Here is a 20,060-nt window from a genome sequence, read left to right as displayed (position 1 = left end):
ACCCAGCGTCAAAGCAGTGCTACTGTTCCTGCGTGAACACCCTTTCTTTCTTAGATCCACATTCCTGACGCGGCTTTATAAATACACTGAAATTAACTGCATATTGTTTATTAGTGTAATGCATCTGATTGTAATTAACCTGCAGCAATATAATGGTCCAGGGAATAGCCATAGTATTCCAAATACCATAACTGCTTTAGCGTTGTAACTCTCACTGCATCTTCTTTCAGCTGATCCCGTTAAGGGTTGCCACAGCAGATCATCTTTTCCCACATTACTCTCACTGCACCACTCGGAGTATTTATATCACTGTATCTGAGTGGGAAATCACAGCAGCAGCTGATTGGAAAGAGAATTATCGGTACACAGCATGAAGCAGATGCTGCCTGAGCCACAGCAAACGCTTTAGTCCCTGTACGGACTTCGCGGTTTAGAAACAGTTTCATCCCAAGAACTCTAAACACACTAAATCAGTCCATCAAGTGCTCCTTGTAGAAATATTTGGACTTATAAGTACAATTACCCCACTGTAAACTTGCACTACAGTTATAATATTGCACAACTTGCGCCACTTTATAAAGCGCGTATTTACATGTGATGACGGTATTCATTTCTAAGACGAAATGCAGCAAAACATGTTGATTATATTATACAGATAAAACTTCAACTTCATTTAAATAATCTGTATTGTTAATAATTAAACATGTGAGGACACGGTGCCGCAGCGCTAGCTAGTTCAGTAATTGTTCCTGCCTTGCGCTGTATTATTGCTGGTGCTGACGCGACACTGGAAAGATAGACGGATATAATAATTAAACACGTACTACTAAGATATTTCAATGTTCCTTAAAAGTTTTGAAGAATCGAAGTTCTAAGCTTACAGATGGCTTCACGTCTATTACATAGCTTATTGTGTGGCGATTGAGTTTTTGGAGAAAGAAAAGTAAGGACAGGAATTGGAGGTTAGTACGTTTGAAAGAGACAGTACTGCTGTGATAAATTATTTAACTGAAGGTTGCGCATGGCACAGCAAGCCTCTTGCGTGAGACATGAACAAGCACTGCGCCACCGTGTTCCCATGTTTAATAACATGCTTTCATTCCTATCATCATGAAAAAGATATCACGTATACATCTCAGTATTTTAATTATTCAGAGAGCTGTAATATCAAGAATGTAATGGAGTATGTGTCCCGTCGGAGAAAGAGAAAGCCCGTTTAAAAAGCAGGCAGTGATTCATACACACAGAGCACATAGAAGATCAAATACAGAACAAAGCATTTAACATGCCACTTTAGTTACAATAGGATTTGTGAAACTAGTAAATTAAACGATTTTAAGATGAAGTTTATGATGTTCTACCTTAATGGCAAAATAAACTACGTGATTAAAGTGGAAATTTCGAGATTAAAGTTGACATTTCGTGCTTTTTTCCCCACTGTGTGCCTTTTTTTTGTCTGTACCCTAATAAGCTTTCATATGACACTCAGACGGTGGGCTACGACTCGCTTTTTCACGGCGACTTAGATATGTGATTTCTTTTTTATTTCGGGCACTGTGCGACTTTGTGAAGTTGAGCCTTTGAGTTTCTCCGACACTCTGTCACTCGATCAGCTTCCTTTTGTTGATTATACCACTGTTTAAACCAACAAATAGTACATTTTTCATTTGCCTCCACTTGGTATTCGCTGAAATTCTTATATTTTCTCCCGTGCTTTTCCCATTGTCTTTTCTCAGAAGGCTATTTATATTGATTTGCATATTCAAAGAGGCGTAATTCTGGGAGGAGTTGGGGCGGGACAGAAGGCGCGTGCACGTGCGTTACTTTTCACGCAAATCGGGATTTATGTAGTAGAAGAACGTGAAAGTATGCGTGCGCACAGATTCCTGCATCTGGATTTTTCTGTGCGTACGCACAATCCCGCTTTTGTGCTTACGCCATGTTATAGTGTGAGTTCTACGCACGGCGTTATACATGAGGCCCCTGGTGTCAACAACTACAGTATAGCATAATCGAAGTCTCTGAGACCATACCATTTGCCTACTGTATATACTGAACTGCTGCCACATGCTTCACTTTTTGGAGGAGCAGGCTGTTTGCATTAATAAGCAGCTAGGGCCTATGTCTGGGCAAAAAGTAGGAACCAGCCATAGACAGAATACCAGTTCATCACAGGGCATATTCACATTGACATGCACCAGGCTAATTTAGACTTGCTACTTAGCTAAACTGTATGTCTTTGGAATGTGAGAGGCTATTCAGGGTGCATTGTTAAGAGAAAAAAAAATGAGAATACCATGTAGATTTCAAACTGACAATGTCTGGGTGGTAGCCAGGGTCTGATTTAAGAGCTCTGGAGCTGTGAGACAGGATCTTTTATAACTGATTCACCTTTCTTATAGATTATGCCAACCAAATAACCTGGATATCAAGGTATTTTGATTCTGAACAACTACTGAAACATACACTTCAGAATGGTATACAGAAAAAACTATGTTTATGTTGATTAAAAATGGATAGTGTATGGAAGGAGTAACTCGATAGTTATTCTGGTTCTGGGGACAACTACTTGTCAGTGAAGGGCAAAGTTCCTGGACCTCTTCATCTTCTAAAGGACACATACAGTGGAGTCAGTGTAAGGGCAGATGGAAGGATGGCAGGTAAGGAGACACAATTTTCAATTGCAGACTTTATTTATATAATCTTAGTGAGTTGGAGGCAGTTGTGGTGCAATCCCTTGACCACCATGCAAACAGTTTGAGATGGCCAGCTGATGTTTTTCAAAATTCTTAGGAATTGAAAAAAGATGCTGAAAATGTAATGGCCTCAAAAAACTCAGCTTTAATGCAATGTCATATATGACAAGTCACAATGAATTATGTTGCATTTGACTTTCCAGAAACCCCAGATCTTTTTTTTTTACTTTTTAATTTATATATTTATTTTTTTCTCTTAAACGTTTATATATAATATGATATCTGAACTTCATATTTTTTTCTAAGAATCAGTACACAGGTGTAACAGAGAGTAACATCTAGCATATATGTTGACCATATTTTTTCATTATTAAAGCCTAACAATGTAAAGATTTAAACAGGAAAGGATGTTATTATCAAACTATCCAATTATAAAATGCAAGGACACTTGGATAAGCCAAGTGTTGGGACATTTACACCATACTAGATTTGATAACACTTTTTTGTCAGGTGCTCTGGTCTTCAGGGACAGTGAGGGGGAGAGTTGATCAGAGTGAGCCAGATGTGCAGGAACACTTTACATTCTATGAGTCTTTCTGGACTGCAATTGACAAGTAAATTCACAAGTCTGAGATAGAAGCAGGTTCGAGAAGCCAGTTTACAATTTAATTACCTGTATATCCTTTCTTTTACTTGTTTGATTTTCACTTCCAACATTCTGTTAGTTCCCCCCAGCAAAATCATAAATGTTTGATTTTCTTTCTTAAGTTGCAAGGGTGAGCCTTTGTGTATGACATCCAAAGACCACACATCAGGGAGTACAACGCATGTTATGCAGCTATGATGAATAAGGAATGTGGGTGTTTTGGACCTCACAGAAACAAAAAAGAGACTCATCTGTCTGATGTTGTGTGTTTTACACAGAATGACTGAATGGAAAAAAGAGAAAAAGTGGCAGAGTTTGCAGCTAAATTTGCCATATCTTTGAAGCCTTTGCATGGTTATTTGCTCCATCAGGCAACATGTTATGGCTGCCAGAAAAAGGGGCAAACTCATGATACTTTGGAAATCATGAATCGTGAGGTCATCACACAGTAATTTAATTTGGAAACACTCTGCATTTTGCAGTTGTGTAATCTGACATACTCAGGAGTCAGAATCAACAATGGCAGTTGTCAAGTTTGACAACCCCTGAAACTAGAAGTTGTGTAATGTGACATTGACTTTAGTAAATTAAGGTAAACTTTGCAATATGAGGAATGATAAATTGGACAGAAAAAAAATAATAAATGGAATAGCTCTGTATAAAAGTACGGCATGGCAAATATACTAGAACACATAAATTGAATTGGGCTATAAGTAAAGAAAGAATGGTTTTATAAAGATTCAGTTCATTTAAATAGAAGTATTATAAATAAGGGATCTTTATAAACAAATAGTAGAAAATGAGTTTTAAGACTACCCATCCCACTCAGGGTATTTCCCCACTTCCGATTAGGGGCTTCCCAGGTGCTTTAACAAACATTTTGTTCGTCATAATACAATATAAAATGCACCAATAACAACATTTCAGAAAATGTCATAGCACAAGTATTAATCATTTACTGCTATTTAAAATAATTTTGTTTGTTTTATATAGCAATAAGTGACTACTAAGATGCACTACAGCCAACCCTTAGCAGTTATTGCGCTAGTACGAAATGCATTACAAGAATTCTTTTGGGCAACAAGTAAGATGACTTCATAGGTGGTATAAACAGTTTCTTTGAAGTCTTTATTTCAAGGCTCTGCAGAGGAATAAAATGATATGAAAAATATATTGAAAAAGACATGGTGGCAGTTTAAGAGGATGTCAGTCCTGTGTTAAGTACCACTTATGATAAGATGATGGCATGGAAAACACGTGTGCTACAATGCAGGACTGAAATTACGAATGTATGGTGATATCATTCTTCGTCCAAAACAGCAAGACAAATATAACTAAAGGCATATCAAAAACGGCAACATTCCTAAAAAATCTGAAATATTCTCAAAATGTTATGTTAGCAGAAGAGTGAGGTGGTTGGAAGATAATACTTTATCATAGTGAAATACTTAAACTTCTCTCTTAATTTTTGGTGCAAAGCAGCAGCATCAATTTTAAGTGTGTCACTGATTCTGTAGTCAGTGTATGAGAAGATCTGGAGGATCCTGACTGACCTGACTATTACTATATATAGCTACATCATTTTTATATGTTCTGCTCAGATGTACTCTTTATGCCAGTCCACCAGGCTGATGTAGTGCCGACTTTAGTCAGCATGCTGGAGCAAAGATGGGTCCTTATGAAAAGTGTGAAATCTTCTGAACCTTTGTGTTGATAATATCAAGGCAGAGTTCTTTTAAATAAGAAAATACTCCTTAGAATTTGACATTTTCAACAAAGTAATTTACTTTTCCTTCTGTCGATGCACAACCAATAAACATGTAATGCTGCTTTATATTTGTATTTGCTTATTCATCACCACCACCACAAACTTTTTAACCCACTTATTCAGTGCAGGGTTGCAGAATGCCATTGCTTCGCCTGGCAGCACTGGCCATAAGATGGGAAGCAGCCATATACAAGGTGCTAGTCCATCACAAGGCCCACTAACACAGGACCAGTTTTTGGTCACTTAATAATGTAACCTGCACTTCTTTCAAATGAAGAAGCAATCCTTTAATACCCACAGGAAAACACATATGGACATAGTGAAAATATGCAAACTCCACATAGACTAAGATATGAACCCAAATCACTAGATCTGTGGGACAGCAGGGCTCCTCTGTGCCACCATATCATTTCTCTTATTAGGCCATGGTAAACACATGTTCAAATCCTTCCTTTTCTCTGCTCCTGTTCTTTTCAATGATGCATTATGGAAGCCCTGAATGTAACCCGGCAGTTACCAAGCCTAGGCGTAACACTAACACATAAAAAGGACACACTTGCTCTCACACTGACACAGAGTCAATTTATAGTTGTCAGTTGACTGCTCATACACATCTTTAGAGATGATGGAGCACAAGATTTAATGGCCTTGAGAAAGTGAGAACATTTAACATCACAGGGATAAGAGAGAGAATATAATAAATGTGAAAATGCTTAATATAACAAGTGAAAACTGATTTTGTTTCATTATGTGCAGAATCATACACTATATAGTATAATGCTAATATCTGTGTGTGTGTGTGTTTGTATGTTTGCACGTCAAGTTCCTCAAAGCAATCTGATTGATCAGTTTGACTTTAGTCTGATTAGAAAGTTTGGCTTCGGTGACGTAATCGAGTGTACTATCTCATCAAGAGACAACGGAAAAGATTTTAATTATGGGATTAGAAAATGAAAAATAGTCAAAATTACAAGCAGGGGTCATTACCAATGAATCCAATCTTTCACCAATCCCGAAACTTAAGAGAAGAATCAGAATCCGTTGCACTAAAAGCAATTCAGAAAATTGAAAACAGAAAGGCCCAGAGAAACACACATGCATTCATTTTATTAAAACACATATAAATTAGAATCGCAAAGGCTGGAACTTATAGCTCACACAGATGACGATGTACATCACACACTCCTAAGGAACTTGCACGGTAGGCAATCGCTGATGCTTCTGCCACAAAACAGCCACAACCATGAACAATCCAAAACAGCATCGGGAAAGATGATATTTATTTTCAAAACAAGGCAAATAGTGAAAAACTAATGTGAAAATTGGACTCTCTGGGTATAAAAACCAAATCCCCAGTTCAGCATGAATCTCAAAAGCATTCAAAGAGAAAGGTATAAAAAATTGAATAAAATGTACTTATCCTAACAGAGAGGACGTGCCGGACAAGAGAGACTGACACATGAGAAGGAGAAAAGGCTTAGGAGGGACACTGACAGTCACCTTCAAAGATGGAAAGTATTTGCAAGAATGTGAACAATGTTTTTCACAGTGGGTAATAGGGCCCCATCTACCATTGGTGGTAGATAAAAAGAGGACAGCAAGGCGCTTTGAAAGGATAGAGGCTTTGTGAGAACATGACTGAGAAAAGGAACATCAGGCAAGAGAGGTTGAAACACACGAGGATACCGAGGAAAGGTGTAGGATGAAAGATGAGGTTACACATATTGCAAGAGAATATTAAATATCAAATGCATTTAAGTTTATTCTATTGCCTGTCTTATGATGGTTAGTGGATAACACAACAAAACAATTTAATAACAAAGAAAATTTAGGAAAAGTGTTTTTAGCTAAATTAAGGAATTATATTTAACACTTTGCAGTTTGTGCAAAGATGGCTAAGAATCCTCACAGGAAATACTGCTGCTGTGACATTTAAATGAGTTCTGTAAAAATGGATAACAAAGCTTAATTGCTTAATTATTGTCAGAGCAAAGTAGTCTTTTATACCTACTGACTGACTGTCCCAGCTAAACGGCAACAGTTTGTGTGAAAGACTTAATCTTTCTTTCGATATTTAATAAGTGATACATCCAGTAATAGGTTTTGGTATGTTAACTGTCTGATAAGATGATCAAAAGTTCTGAGACATTGGTGCCTCTCCTCTAAAATTCTTTTATAGAAGAGAAACATACCAACCAGCCATGAATGGGGTGCCAGTCCAGTGCAGGGCACAGCCACACTCAATCATATACACAATTTAATAACGTGGGATATAAATGAAGTACACCAAGGAAGCCCATGTAACAGGTAGAAAACCAAAGGAAGCACTGACAACTGCACTACAGTGCTGTCAATCTTCTCTGATTAGTGTCTAAATTGTCCCTTATCAAAACTCCCAGTTATGTAGGACTTTTACGTAATCAAGAAGGAAATTTGCTAACAGTTAATATAAAATGGACTTCTATGGGAGGAAACGGGAGAACTCAGTGAATAACTCTATCCAGGTCACACTCCAACACACACAGTGTCTAAGGGGCGGAATTTGAACTGAGGTCCCTGCAGGTGTAACGCAGTGGCACCAATTACTGCGCTGACTGTGTTACCCAAACATTTAAGAAAAAATAAAAAAGGCTGGTGGCTATTTTAAAAGGAAATAGGCACAAATGTGCTTGGGTAAAAACATTAAAGCATCAGCTTACATTCAACCGTGCTGGAATGAAATCCACAGAAATGTAAAAGTGACATGAACATGAGCTGCAATTTCAGAGAAGGTATGAATAAGACACACTTGTTCATATCCATTTACCTTCTTTAACTGCTATAAAGGGTTTTCTACTTCCTGTGCTTGTACTCAATTATAAATCAGTCTTTACATGACACTCTGGTCGGTAATGGGCTTGTGTTATAGAACAGGAGGCAATTGAGAAAAAAAATGCTTTACACATCCAAATTTTCAAGTCTACAAGGGTGCTAGGAGCAAAGTTTCCAAGATATGGTCAGCATTAGACATCATTTTAGAGGAAGTTACTATACAAGATGGACTGAAAGTACCTGCTATATACACTATATAGGTCACTCTACCCATTACCAATCTGAAATACTAAAGTGTCATATTTATTCCTTTTTTCTGGTATACAATAAAATTTAGAACAATTTTTGCACAAAAAAAACAGGCTAATTTTCTAAAAGAAGTTTAAAAAGTATGCTTTCAATGAAGAGTGGTGTTATATCACGTCTGCCTCATAAGTTTTTTTTTCCATTATGTGCACATAGACTAAAAATTGATTCAACCCTCGTAAGTGGCTGATATGGGACAAAATGTCTTGTAGGTTATTTTTTTAAAGGTTTGTATTAATCATCAAGAACTCTCAGAATTGCTTCCACACATCAAATGCCATGTAAAATTTCACATATGAATGGTTTTCCAAGAGAGGAACGAGGGAGAGAATAATCAATAGGAGATGAAATGACTGCTTACTATTACAGGTGACTTTTTGATGTTTTTCAAAATTCTTAGGAATTGAAAAAAGATGCTGAAAATGTAATGGCCTCAAAAAACTCAGCTTTAATGCAATGTCATATATGACAAGTCACAATGAATTATGTTGCATTTGACTTTCCAGAAACCCCAGATCTTTTTTTTTACTTTTTAATTTATATATTTATTTTTTTCTCTTAAACGTTTATATATAATATGATATCTGAACATTATATTTTTTTCTAAGAATCAGTACACAGGTGTAACAGAGAGTAACATCTAGCATATAGGTTGACCATATTTTTTCATTATTAAAGCCTAACAATGTAAAGATTTAAACAGGAAAGGATGTTATTATCAAACTATCTAATTATAAAATGCAAGGACACTTGGATAAGCCAAGTGTTGGGACATTTACACCATACTAGATTTGATAACACTTTTTGTCAGGTGCTCTGGTCTTCAGAGACAGTGAGGGGGAGAGTTGATCAGAGTGAGCCAGATGTGCAGGAACACTTTACATTCTATGAGTCTTTCTGGACTGCAATTGACAAGTAAATTCACAAGTCTGAGATAGAAGCAGGTTCGAGAAGCCAGTTTACAATTTAATTACCTGTATATCCTTTCTTTTACTTGTTTGTCTGAAAATACTTGTTTACATCCTTTAAAATTGGAGAATATCTGTGACAGAAATGAACAGGTCACAACTGGACTGAAATGTGGGCTTAGTCTGCCAGACCAAGAGGTGATTTGAGGACAACAAGGCTGGACTTCGTTTAAGGGCTGAGAAAAAGTCAAAACATCTCTATTTCATCCATGCAGATGGCCATACTGTCTCTGCCATTTTCCATCCTGAGGAGAGGCCATTTCTGCTGTCCTATGTAGAAGGCATGCTGAATCAGGGGCCATGCCAGACCAAGATGGACCATATCAAGACAAAGAATCACCTGGTAGTCTTAACAAGATGAACTGATTATTATTACCCAGTCTGCATTAATATTACTCTCACATTTCTACTCTGCTTGTATTTTAGGCATATTATCTATAATATACAAATACATGTGTCAGTTTTTCTCCTGCCTTTTCTGGTCCCTATCTAATTTCCCGGGGTTATAGCTGTAAAAGAAAGGTAGAGGTATTTAATTACAGTAACCATGCTGGTTAGAATAATCATACAAAGGTTAAGGATAGGGATTGATGAAGAGTATAAAGAGGAGAATAAGGTCATCTTAGGACCCTACCACAACAAAACAAAAGGTACATTTTCTTCTCTAATTCATCTGTCTATGAGAAGAAGTTCTGACAGTTAGTTGGTTCGAAACACATGGTTGTAGACATAGAGCAGGAATAAACTCTGGATAAGATCCCAGCTAGCACAGAAAACACACTTGCTTTGCAAATTCATATAAAATATGCCGGGTTTCTTATTTGACACTGATGCACACCTCTACCTACTGTCTAATAAGTGTTTATTTATTACATGGTTGTCGGGGCACAAAGCTTTCCTGGTACAATCTAAAGGCAGGAGTCAACCATAAAAGAGGATGCACGGCACGTCATTAAAGCATGGACAATTTACGGTCCGCAATCAATCTAGAACACACATCTGAGATGAACATAATGGAAAATCTACACACTTCATAAAGACAAAGACAAACTTTAGAACTGAATCCAAATCTGACACTAGTTTATTTATACTCTTTTATTGATTATTAGGGAAACTTTAATATGGTGTCCATAATTAGTTACAAAAAAAAATGTTACCTTCCCCAAATACATTTTATCAAGAGTATGAAGTGTTAGCTAGCATGTCAACATTAAATATATTTGACAGACTTTATCAGAAAGTTACTGCTGTATCTGCAGATAACCCAAATTAACTTACCTTGCCAACATACTGGTAATCAGTGCCTGTGTACTCCTCAAGTAGGAAGAAATGGTTCCACATCCAGCCTCGCTTAAAGCGCTTTAAAGCTACACCCTCATTTCCTCTTGCTCTTCTTATTCCATCCTTAAGACCCAGATCTGTAGTCCTTTTAAAGAACACTTTTGTATCAGCCAGCTGCAATATGAAGGCCCAAAGCACCAAAAGTAAGGAAGTTCTCATTGTATCCATTGTACTACAATCCAGACTATGAATCAGTCCCCTTCTGTTTTGATCCTTAAAATAGTGAGGCCACCCGCATTGCTTCAGTATGGTAAAATCATCCTCATGCAGGCACCTAAAAAGAAGTTAAAATTAGTAAGAGCCTGGAATTGCATTGTTCATCTAATACGGAAAAGCTACAGGAGTGCTCTTAAATTTAATCAGAATGGCTGATCCAACGTACTGGTTAAAACTTTCCACATTGAAGATATGAACTGAATGTATGTTTCTGTTTAATAGCTTTCACTGTATGCTTTCTGATTATTGATTGTGACATTTTAACGCCGGTTTTCAATTATTTGCTCTCCTCTGTTTATTTCCACTACTGCTTTTCAAGTAGATAATTTTCACTAACTCTGTTCTCTTATAACATTACAAATTTTTTCCATGTTGTCATTTTCAGATCAAATGTTACCATGTCTAGTGAACTCAACATTTCTTTGCTGTTCCCTTAGATCTCTGTTTTTACTGAGTTGTTCATATGTAGAACATAAAGTTTTCACTATTTATAGGAAATTTCATATAAATGCAAGGTTTGAATGAATATTCTAAAATCCTCTAGTCCTATAAAAGAAACATGTTTGTGTTATAGTGAAGTCTTTGCATCATTTTTGCTACAATTATACATATTGATATAGTTTACACATACCTGTCATGATCTGCAGTCACTTCTGATTATTTCTCTAGTGTTACGATAAAGAGCAACAAAATAACAAAGCAAGCAGAAAGAACAACTAAATAAATACACAATATCTACCAAAAATTATTTTTCACCATAGTAACTACATTATGAATTATAGTACTTGCATATTCAGTATTCCTTTAAAACAGCATTACAATTTCATCAGTTAATCAACTTTAATTTTACATAACAATTTAAACACTTCTAAACTTGCTTATTTCAACTGGGGAATGTCAGAGCCCATCCCAGCTTCTGTACAAGACAGGTATCAAACCTTAGGGGGGGGGGGGGGGGGGGGGGGGCACCAATCTATGAAAGGGCATACTCATTCCTACTCATATTAGATTATTTCAACCTCCTCATTTAACCTTTCATGAACATCTTTGCGATTTGATAGACTAACCTAGAACTGCCTAAAAGAAAACTCACAGACCGGGGTAAAATCCACACAGACAATTCCTAGGATTCAGACTCTCCTGGAGCTACAATGGGACAGTGCTTACCGCTTTACAGCCCTGTACTGAAAGTTCTTCTTCTTCGTCTACCCAAGTAATGGTCATTTTCTGAGTTTACGAATATTTAACTAGTTGCTCTCCAAAATTTCCCTCCACTCTCAACCACATCTTCTTTGGCCTACCTCCTGGCCCCATCCAATACAATACAATCTTGGTGTACCTCATCATCCAATCACCCTCTGCCTTTCACTCCACATGCTCAAACCGCCTTAGTCTTTTTTTCCTCAGCACAACTCCCATCAGCTCCACACAGTATTTTTCTTAACTCAGAATTCATCTTCCTCTCACTCATCCATCTGATCATTCTCATCTCTGATCTTTCCAGCTTTTCATCATGTTCTGCCTTCATGTGCCATGTCTCATTCCGACAGAGCACATTACTCTTCACAAAGCTTTCAAAAACGTTTCCCCTCATTGCCAGGCAGTCTCCATTAGAAGTCAGAATATAGAACATCTCTGGGAATTTCTTTCATGTTCCTCTCACCTTTGTTATTACTGCTGTGCTTACCCCTCTCTTTATTCAATATGTCACCTAGGTAAAAGAACTTAAATACTTTCTCGAAAAAAACACCATTACTGGTATTTAAATTTACACTTACTGTACTAAATCAGGATTCTGTACTCCACTTACACACTTTCTACAAACAAAAGTCACACTTGTTTCCTGCAGACTCCCCATCACACAATTACATCATTTATGCACTGACTTCTGACAAACAACATTGTATTTGATGGAGTTCTCTAGGTGCCCTCACTAGACACACCACATGGACCTGTCTCTTCTATGACGCGTACCCCTACATTTCCAACCATCACTGTAGTCTTTCCTTTGTTTTTTTTCCATTTCAGAGTCTTTGTTGTGAATGAATTTTCTTTACTTATTTTTTACTTGTTTTTGATAGCATTCGCTGGAAAATATGTCATTTGTTAGATGGTATTAATAGTTTTTTGGGCTGATGAATTTATATTTGATATTATTTTTTAATTTCATTATTGTTTTCTCCTAGTTAAAAATATTTAGAGTCATTTCGTTTCTATAGGCATCACTATTTTATCAATAGTTGCCGTAGGATCGCTCGGGGAAATCAGCCGAAAGCACACGGCATGTAATGTCACAGTCTAGGTATCCAAGATAATAGATTCTCCAAAGAGTTACCTGCTTTTGTCTTTTTGTTTAAGAAATTTGTTTCATGACTTTTGTACTTTATTTTTTCATTGTGTTTTTGGTTTAGGGTTAGACATCATTGATTGAACTAAGTGACTTTCTGCTTTCAAACCTTAGCTAGGCATCACAAGTGCGCTTTCTGCATCTGGTCTCCATTAAAACTGAAACTTCTTCTCAGCATTCAAAGCAGACCAACCTTCTCATTCAATTCCACTTCACCTTTTACCACCAACACAAGACCATCTGTTTACAGGAACTCCCATGGTAATACTTCAAGCCCATCTTTGAGTACTCTCCATCACTATCACAAAAAGCAACTCAGAACAATTCCCTGTCTCACGTTCACCTCAAAACTCTCAAATAATCAATATGTGCTCTCCTGACCACTGTTAATATTTCCTTACTGCATATGCTGACATTACCTGATATCCAAACAACTTTTCCACAACAAACTTTCTCAAATACCACCTCACCACATCTCATGGCACCCTTCCTGGTGCATTCTCCATATCTACAAGTGCATGATGTACTCTTTTTTCCTTTGGCAGATGATTTTATTGCATTTGCCATACAATAAAGATCACATTTGTTGTTATCTTCTCGGGCATGAGACCAAACTGTATTTCATTAAATGTCACTTAATCCCTCATACTTTTCTCTAGACTCTCCCACTCTCCTTCATTTCCGCCTCCAAAAAAATTGATCGCTAAACATCACCCACACTCCAATGGATCACCCCTTTCTATGTATACTGGAATGAGTACATTCCTTTGCTGATGTTTAGGAATCCTCCCATCACACACAATTACACAGCACATGTCTGTCAACCATTGAACTCTAGCACTTTCTGCTGCCTTGCACATAACCTGATGCAATTCCAGGTGGACACACTGCTTTACCCTCAAATTTTTCAGCACTTTCGTGTCGTCCTCTCTCAAAACTGTATGCCTCGGTTCCTATTTTCCTCACAATGAGCATCATTATCCAATCTTTGTCATTCCACAACTTCACCATATTCTTCTTCCAGGTATCCTTAATTCCATTTCTATTAATCACAATATTCCATTCAGTCTTTTAAAAACAATACACATCTAATGTCTCTTTTCTTCCTTTGCTATCTGCTTTGTAATTCTCTTTTTAAAGCATAGGGAAAGCTGTGTGCTTTACCTACAGACAGTTTTCTCTACCTATAGAACTGATCCAACATTAAATTCTGGGCTGCCTTTGGTATAGCTTTCGTGTATTCAAAAAGGTATTCTATAATATCACCAACTTCTTCCCATAGTCCAAAGACATGCAGTCGTCTCATTTCAATTCAATTCAATACACGTTTATAGTGGCAACAAAAAATTGGTCCATCAGTAGGGTTTTTACAGACAGACTATAGGCATATTAAAACACAGCAAACAAGTGCTCAGCCATTAAACATAACTTTGTACAAATAAATAAAATTTAGTAGTGAACATAATAATTTTGGTATAATATCAGATGATACATATTACAGTACATATATAAACTAAACCAACATGAAGACTTGACCAAGATATTAACTTGTTGGTGGAACAGTTATCATTTTTGTCAGTCCTTTGTCAAGGATACAATATAAAAAGTTGCAAAACTGTAAGGTGGATTGAAGTAAAGGTTTTTGGAAGTAAATCAGTAAGTGACAGAATTTTTTTTCTGTGAAGGGAAAGAAAAATATGTAGTACTAGAAATATTTAAGATGTTTTCGCCAGAGAAATAAGGACACTGGCTATGCCAGAAAAGCACTGTTAAAAATAAGGCTGTTATATACCAATAAAATTTTCTGATGTGAATGATATTTGTGTTCATGCAGAGCTATTCCACTACACTACAGCTATCACACACTAATCTGATTATTCACACTCCTTTGATATTTATAGGCAGAGTGGTGGCTCTGAGGCTAGGATTCTGCAACAGCAATCGTTTGCCAGTGTGAAGTCCATAAATGCCAGATGTGACTCTACTCCACTGGGCCCATGAGCAAGGCCCTTAACCTGCAATTGCTTTGTCCCAGGTATGATGTTAATCTACATCCAGGCCTGCAAGCAGGTCTTCCAATTTACACGGAAAACTTGGGGGTTGGTGGCAAGATTGGCACTCCAGCCACAGTAAAAACCTCACACTGTCCCATTGTGCTGCTGAGGTGTCACCCACTGCACTCAGGTCCCAATTCAGGTGGTTCATCAGTGCATGCTCCCAAACCTCCTCTCCTCTTTGATATTTGAAATTAAATTTAATTGAACCTCCAAATAAACTTAGTTACTTCACTTGTTTGGAACATTATCAGATTAAAGAACAAAACAAATAAACTACAAAATGTAAAGCTTTTAATGAAGAAATTTAAAGGGGAGTTGCTGATTCTATAAATGTTAACACTTATAACAGCAGTTTCTTAAAGATCAGAAAACTCATCCCTTCTAGATTAAGTCTACTCACATTTTTGAATGGTTATCTTGTATCATTATTTATAATAAATAATGATCATGCGAAGGAAATACTGAAAGAATAACAGAGTGCAACCTTAAGTATATTCAGTTTTTTAATTTATAAAGCACATAAGGACTCTCAGTGTCTCAATTTATATTTAAGAGCCTACTTAGTGAAATGACCTGTGCATTTCCAACACTACTGATGCATGCACAATTTGTGTTGGAAGGTGGGATATAATCTCAGAACACTATCTCTTTGATTAAGTCGCTTTGTGTGAGTAGAGATTCCTGTTTTTAGTAAGGGTTGTGTTTTCAAGTGTCACCTTCATTACTAAAGTTTTTACCTGCATCTTTTAAAACAATAGTTTATGAGTCATAAGCATGCCACGCTTTACAGATCCACCACAATCAAAGAAAAGTACAAATATTGACAATCCACTGCCACCCCCAAATAAACACACACAAAATCCAAATATTCATATGCACGCCTTTTGTTGGTATTGTACTGCTGTCACTATTCTGAGGAGACATGCAAGTAAGAGTTTCATCATATTATGTACTCATGTCAGTAAACATAAACCTAAACTCACTTATTCAGATATAATATCCCAAAAGAAGACAGTGGCCTCTACTCCTAAGCAAGCAATATAAGTCTGCTTCAATTATTTGCCTAGTTTAGTTTGAAGGTTTTTGTCAGTACTGTTTACCAGAGTGGTAAGTAAAAGGTGTTTTAATATAGCATCGTGACTTATAGATGGGAGAAGAAACAGACTGATCTGTGAAGAACTGAAATGTTATTTTTTTTTAAAAAAGAATCTGCCTCTAAGCATGATATTTAATTTACCAAAAATTACAACTAGGCTACTAGTTTAATTTTTTCTTAATTGAAAGTAATTTTTTGTTAGAATTTACCAATTTTTGGCTAAATATTAAAAACATTTACAAGTAGGGTTGCAAGGTCCTTAAAAAATTTTCAACCCATGGACAGCTAAAAAAGTTTGCCCCACCAAAAAAACCCAATACCTGATACAGATAAAATGACACACCGGAAAGTGGTGGGCGGCGTTGAGAGCTAGAGGATCAAGTACATACCATTGAAGCCTGGGTTATCCCCCTGAGTTTATACCATTGCACAGGTTCCTCCTCGGAGATATTACAAAGATGAAGTACGTACACAAAGGAGAAGGGGTGCTGGATGGATGAAAACATGGTAATAATGAGGAGGACTTGAAAAACAGCACAAAGTACCACGTTGTTTTTAGAAAAGTAGGCCAAAAAACATTTTTTTCAAAATTAGCCAAATTGGGTGGGACCTGGCAAAACTGTTTACAAGAGATGTCGTGAATATTAAAAAATATGATTAAAACTAATAAGTTTAGTCTTTCTTGAGCAAAAGTCACAGTTTTCATTTACTATGGCTAAATAAATAAAATTGCATTGTTTTCATATATTTGTTTTAAAAAATATATCCCCTGGTTTTTCTTTTTACTAAAAGCAAGTACTCAGTGCTCAGTATTGACATGCAGCATTTTAAAAAATGGTTATTGGTTCCAAGAACAGCGTTTGGGGGTGCCTGATATGCCAGAAATGGGTCCCTGCTTTGGGCTGTAATGGTTCACTTCAGCTCTAAACTGAATTAGAAAACTGTGAAAATAGATCACTTGCTGCTCCCTACCTCATAGTTCAAGAATTCTAGGTGCAAACCTCAGACCTGAGAAGTAACGGAGCAGAGACTTCTTGCTCTCCTTGTTCTGCATGGATTTTTCTCTGGGTACTTTAGTTTTACTCTCCATATCCCAGAGGTAATGTCAGGTTAACTGATAACTCTACATTGCTTTTGTTTGAGTGTACTGTAAATGTGTTTCCAGTATGGACTAGCACCACATCTGTGATTGGTTCATGCCTTGCGACTAATGGAATGGCCATCAGGATCCAGCAACCCTGATCTGTATATTTTTTTTTTATAAAAAGGAACCTTAAAATGAAGCTTTCTACAGTGTACTGAAAATATTTTGCCTTGTTCATTCAGTGTTTTTTTTACAAATAGTAGGGTCAGCATGGATGCTCCACTTACCACATGTACCAAATAAATAAGCAGAGTGCAGTTAAGCTCAGAGGTTTTTAGGATTTGCAGGGACTAATCCCTAAGCATTATAAAGAAAGAAACAGTGCATGTTATACTGAGATGCTGCATGAAGCCAGCGATTTAGATTAAATGCTGAAGGTAACTGTTGCAAGGTATTCTGCTACTACAGTAAATGAACGTCCAGTTTATTAGACTCCTCACAATGCTTTAACAGGCATTTGTTTAGCCGGCAGCCATGAGATGAAGAAGGTAGTGCACATTTGCCTTGTCACTCAACCAGAAATGTTGATGTAAAAGCTGGTGCACTACAAGAAAAGGGGAACGCTGATTATGTTTTTCTGCCTCCTGTTCTGCTGATGTGTTCATTTTAATATGTACATGTTGAAATTTCCATCCTTATACTGTATATCAGATGTGACTTTATACTTTCACGAACTCTCTCTCTCTCTCACTGTATATCAAATTTGACTCCAAATAAGTAGACGTTAATTATATACATCTAGCCATTCACTGCAGTAATTGGTAACTGACGTGAAAGCTACCACGTTATGTGCTTGGTTAGACAAAATGACCAACAGACAGGGTTGACTAGTGATACAGTTGCCTCATTTAATCTCTTTACAGAGCATCTTTACTTCCACGTAATGTAGAATTTTACAACTACTTACTTAGGGAAAGTTTTCACATGCTCTTCCTGATTACACATATTTACCCCAAAGAACATACATATAATATACACTATACATTTCAAAGCACTCAGGGTATTTTATATGTTGGTTAAAGGATCTTATTGCAGATGAAAATGCCTAGTTTCATCTTTAGTTTAGCCTTTATATAAAAACAAATACATTTCAATAAGGGAAAGTTTTGATATCCACTGTATTTGTAAACCTTTTAAATAATATTTATTTGTTCATTCATTCAGCAGAGCTTCCTGTCATCTATACTGATACAGAGTAATCTTTATTATTTTAAAAATCTAAAAGAGCATGGGAGAGCAGTTAGAGATTGGGAGTCTCTCATCTAAAAGAGCAGACAATCCATCAATAGTGGCTTTTTTCCGAGGTCATGCAAAAGCCCTTTTTGAGTGTACAAACTCATATTCCCAATGGATGAAATAGCTTCTTGTTCATAAAAGGTCAGTCCCCTGAAAGCAATTTTGTCAGCTTCTTGACCCAAGCAAGTCCCTTGACAAAGTGATGAAGAAACCATTGAGTGGAGTTTAAAGTGTATTTTTGTAGAATTTTTGTGGCACAGGCATACAGAGACAGAACGTTAAAATAGACCATGCTGTTAAAGGCTGGATCAGAAAATCTAGACACACCACATAACTGAACACATTACTGAGCGTATTACATCATGTAACCTACTGTTTAATGCACATATACATCATTTTACAACTATAAAACATTATACTGTACCTTAATGACTTTTTTTGTGAAAAGATCAAATTGAATTAATTCTCAAAGGTTTTTGAAAATTGTTATGGAAAATGTACTCAATACAAAATAATTACCCAGTACTTACCAATAAATTAAGCTAAACACTGCTGATTGCAGCAATAATCTCATTTTGCAGAACTAGGATGTTTCCTAATAGCAAACTGAATTTGATGTCTAGTTTTTTAATAATGTGCATAAACTGCAAATTATTACTTTTGTGACTCAGCAAAAGCTGCATCAAATAAAGCCAGTCTATAAAGTTAACTATAACCACATTTTTAATTTTAATTGGATAGATATGGAGTGATACACATATTCTCCACAGATTTCACTCCCTCTAGATATGTACTTTTATAATTGCAGCATACACTTCATTTTCATTTTTTTATGCTTTTTACTCTTCCACATGTTTAAATAAAAAATCCTAGTCTTAATAGCTTTCATTTATTGTCTCTTGTCATTTGCATGAAATCTTTTTCTATGTGTGGGCTTTAAGAACATCTCATCAAATGAAAAGGGTGAACTTTGGCATCTCTGGCACTGTATATCAGGCATTGTACAGATAAATAATTATGCACGCCTGATTATTTTACTATTTTATCATAAACATGAGAGAAATAACATTGCTTTCCAATCACCAAAGTACATTTTTTTCAGTGTTTTTCACAGGAGCCTTATCACTCCTTTGGTACACTGGGAGTTTATGATATAAGCATTCACAGTATATTCACCAGACTTGACTTGAAGCTGTTTACTATTTATAAAGAGCTTTACAATATGTGATTTGGTAAAACATGCTTATTATGCATGTTTTGAAAGGAAACCAAAAGCATCTCATTGTAGTGGAGTGTGCAGTTTTATTTACCTTGAGTTTTCAAAAGCTTTAGATAAAGTACCCCAAGAGAGGACGGTGATCAAACCAGAACAGGCAATGATTCAGAGGACAGATGGATACAGAATAACCTTAAATATGGGTTAGCGTG

At 36.5% G+C, this 20,060-nt stretch overlaps 1 protein-coding gene across 2 annotated transcripts in view; it reads right to left on the bottom strand.

Annotated features, from left to right (window-relative positions):
• Positions 1–20,060, bottom strand: part of LOC114653473 (cadherin-10-like) — a 161,896-nt gene that overhangs the window by 107,334 nt on the left and 34,502 nt on the right. For both annotated transcript variants that reach the window (XM_028803820.2, XM_051929362.1), the window contains exon 2: positions 10,474–10,810. In XM_028803820.2, coding sequence (XP_028659653.1) covers positions 10,474–10,704 — 231 coding nt within the window. In that variant the 5' untranslated portion in view covers positions 10,705–10,810. The remainder of the gene's footprint in view (positions 1–10,473; positions 10,811–20,060) is intronic.

This window comes from Erpetoichthys calabaricus, chromosome 6 (assembly GCF_900747795.2).
Source record: "Erpetoichthys calabaricus chromosome 6, fErpCal1.3, whole genome shotgun sequence".
Taxonomy (NCBI): Eukaryota; Metazoa; Chordata; class Cladistia; order Polypteriformes; family Polypteridae; genus Erpetoichthys; species Erpetoichthys calabaricus.
The sequence above is the reverse complement of the archived record's forward strand: the minus strand, read 5'-3'. Positions and strand labels throughout refer to the sequence as shown.